General features: G+C 38.5%; 1 protein-coding gene across 1 annotated transcript; it reads right to left on the bottom strand.

The window, feature by feature from the left end:
* Positions 1–2122: 2122 nt before the first annotated feature.
* On the bottom strand, positions 2123–10574 carry LOC131793881 (latent-transforming growth factor beta-binding protein 3-like). Its single transcript, XM_059111386.2, has 10 exons — positions 10505–10574; positions 9111–9176; positions 8719–8829; positions 7958–8089; positions 7555–7689; positions 7207–7329; positions 6263–6358; positions 4773–4904; positions 3251–3307; positions 2123–2223 (listed from the first exon to the last, which is right to left on the bottom strand). The coding sequence occupies exons 1-10, from the start codon at positions 10572–10574 to the stop codon at positions 2123–2125; spliced, it is 1023 nt and encodes a 340-aa protein (XP_058967369.1).
* Positions 10575–10842: the final 268 nt, after the last annotated feature.

Here is a 10842-nt window from a genome sequence, read left to right on the forward strand (position 1 = left end):
CAGGTTGGGCTGGTTATTGAAACAATGTTCAGCCGTTGTTTAACAAAACCTCATTCTAAACTATCTTGAATTTAGATTAATCTTTTTATCTGAACATATGTTTTTGTGAACAGTGTCAAGAGGGCCGAAAGCTAGCAGTGGAAGGGTATTTATTTAACGAAAAGAACCCTCTTATAAACAACACTTAAGGTCCAATGCTTGCGTAAAGCCGCGGTTTGGGTTAGACCTCGTGTAAATAACTGGCCCATTGTATTTCAAGCGAAGAAACAGCATTCGAAGAACACGAGGCAACAAATCAACTAACACTGTTTTCAAGAAATAGGAGCGTTTTTTTGTTTTAGGCGCGACACTTAACACCAAGCAGTCCGTCTAGAAAGACATTCTTTTGCTAGACGTGACAGATAATTATAACAATTTATTGATAAAGATTCAGGAGTCAGGGCTCCGCTAGAGGCGGATGACCATGTTTACGTATGTTCCTCACCTGACGTCATGGTTAGACTCTGCAGGTAAAAATCATTCAGGATGATAAGATGCACGGAAGCTTCATCTATGATGATGCTGATGCGAAACGAGAAGATATTAACACCGTGTTACTAGAGATTGTCTTGCAGAAGTATTCTATCCTTCTTACCGTACAGGAGAGTCTTATGTTTTATCCTCCAGTGTTCTTCCTTTATTATTTCAAGCGGTACAGAAGCCAACTGCGATCCCGTTGAAGATGCATGGTTACATGGGTATCTTGGCCAGGGTATTTAGCCTAAAACCAGTTGATATACCTGGTTTTCATTTCTGGAGAAAGCTGGAACATTATGGGAAGTGTGACTAGTCTTGAGCCATTGTCGTGGGACATGGTTTTGAGTTGGAAGACTTCATTTGTATAGAAAAGAAACTTACAGAGGCGAACGAACTTCCTAGAAGTTATCATAAATCTCTATTAGGTAGGTTTTGTATTTATTTACATAACCTGTGTTGTTTTCCTCTTTCTTGTCTAATTCATATTTCGCTTAAGGAGAAACCATTGATGCACACCTCAAATGATAAAGAAGCAAATGTTATCGCTCCAATGTGGTTTGTCTATAGGTGACTGAAGGTTATTCTCCTGAAACTGGAGAATGTCCGCGTGATGTTCCGTAAATAGTATTCCCATTTTAATCTCCGCGACCAATACGATAAAAGTCTTGAGACGAAGTACACTCAAGAAACACCAATTAGCTTTTAAAGACAATGTTAAAAACTTACTGCCTATTGCGACTTGAGATCGAAAATTATCCTCAACGGACGCCGCCATATTAAGAAGCACTTGGAAACAAGGCCGCACACGTAAAACTATAATGCACAGTTCATCGACTTCTGCTCTTGTTTCCGCAAAAATTTAGTATTCTGGTCAAGAATGCTTTTGTGTGTAGCCTCTGATCGTTTGTGGAGATCGCTAAGAGCTTGCATAAAAGGAGCGAGACTTTGTTGCGTTACAGTGAGATAGTCAGGCTGCAGGGCAAGATTCAAAACGGCGCCTTCCACTATCGAATTTACAGCGCATTTGGAGATAATCGTCAACGGATAAGATTATGCGGTCAATATCAAAATTTCATAGTTACTTTTCAATGATGAATATTGAACATGTTTTCTGGAGAAAAGTTTCCCTTTAGTAGACCATAAACGTTTGGTCATAATAACAATAAACATAATTGTAATCAAATACTAAGAAAAAAATTCAAACAACTTGTGTGCTAAGTAAACGTTGTTTTTAATACAAACACACCTTGATAATTGTCACACGCTACCTCTAAGATCTGAGACGGTACGTTTACCATAACATATCCTGAAACGCTTGACCTAAAAGTTAAATTACTTCCCAGAGAAGAAACGAGAAAAGGGTGCGATGCCTAGAATTTTAGAGGAGAAGAAATTGTAATCTTAAAAATTTGTCATTAAAATGGGAAATAACCGTGACGAGCATAAATGAGACTTTAAAAACTTCTTGAAATCGTAACGAGTGATTTATATCACAACAAAGAGAGTCTTTCAATTGTCACTTCTTATTAATATTTATTGCCAGCCTTACAGAAATAAAGTTGAAAGTGAGCACTTCAGCAGCAAAGTAAGCAGGAGGTACGGTTTTTCATGCACTGAAGGCCAGGTGCCCAATCAGTGTAAAGACGTATGCACTTAGTTGACTTGAAACGTGTGCTGAGTGGCTTGAACCGTATAGGAGACTTATATCTGCATGTGGAGAAAAATATGTAAGTACTAGAATAGAAAGATAAGCAGGGATTAGACGCCAAAAGGTTTGTAACCCTCCATAAGGGGGATACAAAGGCATCCCTATCCTGCAGATTTTCGGTTGCGCGCAAAATTTAAACAAAGATTAGTACAGTTATTTTTTCATTGGATTTCTCTAACGTGTTTTGCTCATGTATATGAAACTCGTGAGAATGAAGATGGCATGCGTACGATGTAAATTAACCTTGCAAACGGGCGTGCATGTCAAGGAACCGAGATCATCCTTTACAACAAACAAATTTCGTTTCATAATCTACATCACTTGTTAAGAGAGCTTTCAAAACGCCAAATACGGAGAGTAACCTTATTCATCATCTTGGTAAAATATTACACTTCAGCATACAATTGTTCTGACAAAAAAAAAACAATCTTCAGATGAATTTATTAACAAAGTAACCTTGGAAATAAGGAAATTGTCCTTAATAGAAGCATGCGTTCTGGTTTTGAATAGTTTGATTTGTAGTCTTATCTAGCTGTCCCATCAGGACAGGCATTTTTTTCCACTTGCAGAGGCTGTTAGGAAAGCATCTTAAAATACTAGTTCATGATCATTTTCGACTTTTTTTCGGATACAGTCATTTTGATGATTGGAAAAGTATCAATTCGATGCTTTTTTACAATCGACTATCTGGAAGCAATAACTATCTCTCTTACTTACGTCCTCCAACACATACTTCGGGTAAATTCGTCTCTTCAACAAATCGACAATGGTTTAGCGTGGTCTGTTCTCATATTGACAAAGATATTCGTCATCAGTGGTCACAATGTTGCGAACTCAACGAGACGCAGATAAAGCACTGTCGATTTGTTTTTTTTACGATAATATCGACGTCAATTAAAACGATTCTCTCAGAGCGTGACACGTTGATGCGAGAAGCGTTGTTTGTATTCTTAGAGATCGACAACGGAATATTGACCGATCAGATTGCGACATTACCGTCAATTGGGTTAAAATATCCTTCCTTACCTATGCATTCTCCGTGATAACACTCTTCATTCTCTGCGCAATTACATTCCTCCTCTTCTTTCTCAGCTTGAAAAGAGGCAAATTTGCATTTTCAAAAATGCATCATTGGATATGGTGGATTTAAAATGTTCTGTAGTGAAAAGCCCTTGCTGCGCTACGTCTGTACTGTCAAGCGGGACTCGAGACTACGTCCTCCCAGTAGGATTACATCAATATCGGTATCTGGGAAATTGCCCACCTACTCCTCCCCTAATCGTGCTTTGTTGATAATATTTATGAATCTCTTTCCGAAGTGTAGAGCTTATCACACTCTCCATTGGAACGTTGGATCAATATCAGTATCTGGGCAACTACCCACCTACCCCTCCCCTAACCCAACATTAACCGTAACTTGTTATTAATTGACTGTTGTTGGGGTTAGGGGAGGGGTAGGTGGGCAGTTGCCCAGATACTGATATTGGTGTGGGGGGGGGGGGGAAAGGAATGTTTTTGATGGAGTCGTAAACTCAAAACCAAAGGTATCGCAACGACCCATCAGAAGAGAGAATTATATCTCTAAGAGCCAATGAGAACCCAAAGCCAAACAACCGAGCTATCTAAAGCATGGGAGAACCCGGGTGAACGAGTCGTGATTGGTTTCAGTTTTGCTATTAGTTTAGATTAGTTGGTTCTTATCGATTTACAAAACGAAGTAAACTAATTAAAAGTAATCCCGGATGACTTTTGACGCTCAGTTGAAAATTGCTCCATGCGCTCTCACCAATCGTTTCTTTTGAGCACTTAATTGCAATAATCCATTAGATATTTCTCATATGTCCCTTAATCTACATCACAGATCCTCTTAAAATGGTTGCCAGATTAAGCTGAAGTAAAAATGCATACTTTGCGTTTTCTTCAAATTGAAAAACGTTTCCTCGGAGGGACGTTTTTATGACGTTTAATTTGGGAAAATCCCGCGAACGGAAATAGCAAAAAAAATGATAATAATGATAATTTTAATATACTGTACTAACAATTTTCCTACTAATGATAATAATTACAATAAATATGACGATAGTACAATTTATCTCTTAGAGAATGATACGTTGTTACAGGCATCTCATTAAATCGGTATGCTCCTCAGTCTAATTTTGCGGAAAAACATATTAAGACGTATGTTATCTTTGCGATTAAAACCCCATTCACACCACAGAAAAACATTTTTATTTGAACCGTTTTGAAATGAAAGAAAATTAGAAACAGAGAACTGAAAAGGTGAATTTTCCTTGGGATTCAAGTAATCGCAACTTTTTTTTTTCATTGCACTACATTTGAAGTCGACAAACATCGGTTTCAGCAGCTTCTACGGAGAAGAAAAATTTCAACCTCGTTTAACATAACATCTTTAAAACATGTTTAAGCTATGGTGTGAATAGGCCTTACCGTTCTCTCGTTCACGCTTGCTCGTAACACTCTTTTGACTGATCTTATGGTCGCGATTGAGACAACTACGTCGTTTATGTGAAAAGTTTTAAAAACGTACCTTCCTCAACACATTTATCATATCTCTTAACAAATCCTAGTTTACAGGGACAAGAAAACCACCCTCGGTGGTTTCTACATTCAGTGCCATCATCAGTGCAGGGAGACTCGTCAGCAGCACATTCGTTTATGTCTAAAATGAAAGATGATAAATTGTGTTCACTTAACTGAGATCATTCCTTCCTTTTAAACAGCAAACGAGACTATATAAAGCATTCATCGTCAATCTAAAGTTTGTTTAAGTAAAAGCTTGAATTTAGAAGCATAGTTTCAGTTTTACATATTACTCAAAAACGGAGTAGCCCATTCTCGACCAACCCTCACTTCCTTGTATCTTGGTGACAGATAGCAAAAATAACTGTAACAACAGTTATGATAATTTTAATGAATGATGGTAATAGGACCGAGTGGAGTTCAATTCGATCTGTAATCATGCGAGAGGTTACAAAATCGGACGACCGCAAAGCGGGAGTCCGATTTGTCAATTGTAACATGAAAATAATTTAAAAAATCAAGTACATCTATTTGAGAAAACATCCCCAGTAGAGACATTGTCTTAACTAAAAAATTCCTCCATTTTGGAAATTCCCCAGTTTTGTAGGGTATGTAGTTGTTGTATGGTTATTGTAATCAGTTTGTGATTGATGAATTTAGCTGAGTGGACTTAGTATGATTGGCTGCTCTAACCGTCCGATTACAGGTGTCCGATTACAGCCGACTCATTGTACGATTACAATTCTAAAGAATAATTAGTGAAAAATACAGTAGCTAATGCACCCATCACTCTTGAGGAAATTGTTTTGGTTACATGATGATTATACCACAAACGAGAGCTGTTAAGAACCAGTCATATTCTAGCATTTTGTTATTGACACAATTACGTAAGTAACAATAACATGAATAATGTTAACATTATAACGACAACTACCACAACAATGATAACTGTAACGATAACATTGACCATAACCATTCCCATAACAGTGTCGATGAAGCCTGCAGTCAACAATTACGATTGTTATAAAAATAACAGTAATAGTTATAAAAATAATAACAATAATGATGGGATTCAGCAATGGACACTCCACAAGGTGGCCCTTGTTGTCCACTGTGACCATCCATGTCCAACTGAAATTTGGAATATTCGTTTTTATGAAGGGAGGAAAACCGAAGGACCCGCAGGAAAACCGGAGGACCTGCGGGAAAACCGAAGGACCCGTGGGAAAACCGAAGGACCCGCAGGAAAACCCTCGGAGCCGGAGAAAACCCTCGGAGCAGGGACGTAAACCAACAAAAAGCTCAACCCACATGTGACACCAGTTCTGGGAACTGGACACAGGCCGCAGTGGAAATTTTGGATTTTTCAGCTCATACAAGCTGACTATGAAGCCATTTATCTAAGTACCTACATGCCACGAATCTTATGGATACTGTTCCCGTTCATCTGTCTCAATAAATCTGAAGATGATTTAATCTGATGTGGTTGTAACTTGCCTTCGCATTGTCCTTTCCTATATTCAAAATATCCAGGAAAACAAGAGCATCTTCCTTCATCATTGCATTCTCCATTTGGAAGGCAAGCACATTCCACTTTTGTGAAAGAAAACAATTGTTATTATAACATAGCGCGCGTGCTTGTCCTATGTAAATTCTATTGAGCCGCTATGAACAAAATCTTTTAATTTACGCACGCCCGTGCATAAATAAGATGACGTGAGCATTTTTTGTTCATTGTTGCTCTGTTATAAAAGAATTTGCTCATGCTTTTAGCTGTGCGTATATCGAGTTATGGGTGCACTTGGGAAGTTTGGAGGGCACTCAAAAAGCTAGAGTTGCTTAGGGTACTCTTACGTATTTTTCGTGCTCTCCAAACTTCCCACGTGCATCCATAACTCGATATACGCACGCTAAGCATGAACAAATTCTTAATTTTCATGCAATGTACATTTAGCGATTAAAAGGTGGAACTTGGACTATTCTAAAGCACTTAAATGTTGCAGGAAAAAAAAAAGGTTCGCGCCTCAACAAAACTTACCCTGGCTTACTCTCTCACTCTCTGACTTACTTCTTTTGGTGCCTCCTGAGAGTACCCTTTCGACCGTTTGATGAGTTCATCAGCTGTATTTCAAAGCAAGGAACTTTTGTACCGTGTTTTAACCGTTGGTCGCCCCAGATTCACCTTCTGATCCCCAGTTACTAGCATCTAGTTTCTCCTTATAGTATATCAACCCTGGATCAAATATTCAGGAGGCTAAAGTAGCTGATCACCAACAAAAGAAGCTCGTGATTGTTAAACAAATTCTCCTTTTTGCCACCTAAGGAAATGCCTGGAGAACAGTATGAAGAATGTGCATGCTGATGTTAGGGTGTAAAGTGTTAAGAGACATTGGGCAAAGTGTTTCCTATGTGCTGAATATGGACTTTCCTGGAGTACCTACTCTCGCAAACTCCGTCAGCAGTCTTCTGGAATCCTGCCTTACAATCACATTTAAAAGCACCCTCCGTGTTTGTGCAGTGAGAGTTAGCTGGGCATGTGTCCGGGCTCTTACATTCGTCTATATCTGCAAGTAAAAAATTAACAAAGATAAAAGGCATAAATCTCCTCCCTCCTGTGGTTCCATCTGCCTTCCCAACCCAAAAATGCAACCTTTCATTTCGCCGAAAGAAACACTTCGCACTTATAAAATATAACTGTGCTAAACGAGATAAAGATATTATTGCTAACAGAGAAATGAGAATTTATTCACGGAGAAGACAGTTCTTCATGAACTAAAGATTAATATCACCTTTGCAAATTGTTTCATATTTATCCAAAACCTCAGTGAAACCATCCATACAGAAGCAACCATAGTTGCCATCCACTTGCTTACATCCTCGTCGGCCAGAACACGGGTTGCCTATCTTCTCGCACTCATTCATTTCTAAAAAGTAAATAAAATGAATAAACGATAAAGGATCAAAGTCAATTTCTGATTACAGTGGTACTCTTAAAAAACTGAGTCATCCTCAGGGAAACTTTAGACCCCAGGGTTGCATCAAAACGAGAGCGTAGAAGCCGCCATGATTGCTGATATCTGTCGAGGTATTGGTAGAAATTGAAAGAAGAAGGAACGAAAATGAGAGCCCATGTTTTCTCCGCTGACCTCGTCGCTTTCAAGCGAGTTCATTTTATGAATATTGACATCATACCTACACAAGTACCATCATTAGACTTCTTAAAATCCAGATGACATCTGCAGTATGGATTCTTGGGATACTTGGGATCAACAACACAGAGGGCGTTAGAGTCACAATGGTATTCTTTTGGACATGGAAGAGAGGCTACAATACAAAACAAAATGGACATAAACATTACATTGCATCAATGTGAAAGCCAAGATGCAGGGTTACCAGCGTGCATGAGTGCATACCAGGGTTACCAATGTACATGTGTGAAACCCTTGACTTATTTGAGTGGATCCGGGGTAGGGGGGGGATTCAAAAACTGTTGTGTGAGTGTGTATTTCTGTTCCTATTTTCATAATAATTAGCAGAAGCAGCTCTTAGTTTTTGCTTAAAATTTGCTATGGGGTTTTACCTAAATTCCACCGCAGGTGTCAGGAGTTATTTCCTCTTGGGAGTTGGTTTATTGCCTACGGGAGAGCTCTAACAGCTTAAATTTAATTTTTAGAGGCTGAATGTCGAATAGTTTTTAGTATAGTCAAAATCTTATAAAATAACAGTATGGGCCTGCATATACTCTTACAGAAATTCTGAACAGGAAGTTGGGGATACAAGAATTGAAAAGTCTGGCAAGAATTTGATATCCTGACACATAGGACCACTCAATTGGCAAACAGTGAAAGGAGATAAATCGTTTTGTTGGCACGGTTAGTTCTCAAAAATTCCAGCAGCAATTCTTCATTCCCCTGCGTACATTTTTGAGCTTTTAGAATTTGCAATTACAGTACCTTTGCAATCAAATCCTCCCCCTACTGTGTGTCCCCTGCAATGGCACTTTTCTCGATGGCATACGGCATCTTCATGGCAGTCGCTAGGCTTGGTACATTGATCTAGATTTTCTTAAAAGAAAATAGGGATCATCCAGGACCATGTTCTTAACTTATTATTATTATTATTATTATTATTATTATTAAATTATTAGTATTAAATTATTAGTATTAAATTATTATTATTAAATTATTATTATTAAATTATTATCATGATGACTTTTTAAATTGAAATTCGTAAGTCAAAGCAAAGCGAGATCCCTCTCTCTTTCTCCTACATGACAAACTATTTATCTCAAAACAGCCAATGGTTATAAAAAGTCACTAATAGAGCAGCTTAGGAACATTCTTACCTGGTTTTCTGCAAGTGCCCTTGAAACACCGCTGATCCCCTTTACAATCTTTGTCACCGACACATGCTAAGGTGAATTTGGAGATGATTTGTTAAGAAGCTAAACTTGACATGTGCAACGGTGAGTGTTGTTTGGTGTAACTATAACAGGGACATTTCATCGGCAAGGGATACGTTTTACTTGAAGATGGCCGTTTTTAACCTCGCAATGGAGAGGTGCGAGCCGCAATTTTCAAGTTACAAACTTAATCTTGCTCTGGTTACTTGTCTTTCTACTTCTTAGTTCGAAACGAATTTAAAACTATTCTGACCATGGTGACTCGAGAAATGGCACGTAAACCTTCTAAAACAAACTAAATTTATAACATAGTGCGCGTGCTTGCACTATGTAAGTCCTATTGAGCCGCTATGAACAAAATCTTTATTTACGGACGCCAGTGCGTAAATAAGGTGACATGAGCATTTTTTTAACCTGGCTTCAGTTTTCGTCCTGTTAAGCTGCAGTGCAGTTTCCCTTCTCTTTGAAATATGAAAGAAACCAGCGAAGAACTACCCAATTTTTCTATCGGCATTGACCTTTTTGGTCTTGATCCAACAAGCAACAAAAATAAAGCCGAAAAAAACTCGCAAGTTGCACGTTTCGCAAACTTGTCGGAATCGTAAACATTACTTTGAACAATCAAAACCCTTGATAACTTCGGGTCTTTGACTTTTAAAAAATTTTTTAGTGACACTTGAATTCATCTGGCTTTGATTTTCTCCATTTTCCCCGTAAATTTTGAGCTTTTCATTCACAATTATCGGTCAAACCAAAGTATAAAATGTGGCGTGTTTTTGACCAGCCAATAGGGACGTTTGTTTACTTCTTTTTGTGCGTAGTGAGAGTTTTCAATAAAAGGCTTCTTCGTGCAGATCGTTGTTGTCGCTCTGTTATAAAATAATTTGCTCATGCTTTTAGCTGTGCATATATCGAGTTATGGATGCACTTGGGAAGTTTGGAGAGCACTCAAAAAGCTAGAGCTGCTCTCGGCTGCGCCTCGAGCTACTCTTACACATTTTCCGTGCTCTCCAAACTTTCCGCGTGCATCCATAACTCGATGTACGCACGCCAAGCATGAACAAATTCTTAAATTCTCTTTGGCGCGACATGGCGCGCGCTGGTTAAAACCGTTAAAAGGCATCAGTCCGAAAACTTAACGTTTTCCTGATGAACGACTAAAGGACAAGTGGGCAACATTTCTTGCAGCTTGTCGTTCAACACTATCGCTTTACAAGCTGAGCCCGAGTTCTAACATAACATAACTCAACAACGATGCTCAGAACCGGTGAGGAATTAAAAAGAATACTTAAAGTACTTCCAACGAAAAGGTACTTAAAAAAAGTCAAGAAACTTACAACTTGCAACTCTGACACAGATAATTGTGATCATCATTAAAGAAAGAATCTGTCTTGACAAAGACCGCATTTTGAGGGGAAGGTCAGTCAATTTTCCAGAGGTCTATGTTAGCATTTAAGTGATGCGCGACGAAAGAAACTGATTACTTGAGTCGTTCAGTAGTTTCCTGATTATCTACGTCACAATGACTTAAGTAAGACATGACTCGACGTGAGCGAGGAAAACTGCATCCAAGTTAACTGTTTTGAGGAGATTGAAGTTGAGGAGATATTTTTGAGATTTTTAAAACTGGAAGCGCTAGCGTACTTACTTCCTTTGAACTGGGTTATGCACATCT

This window comes from Pocillopora verrucosa, chromosome 9 (genome assembly GCF_036669915.1).
Source record: "Pocillopora verrucosa isolate sample1 chromosome 9, ASM3666991v2, whole genome shotgun sequence".
NCBI lineage: Eukaryota > Metazoa > Cnidaria > Anthozoa > Scleractinia > Pocilloporidae > Pocillopora > Pocillopora verrucosa.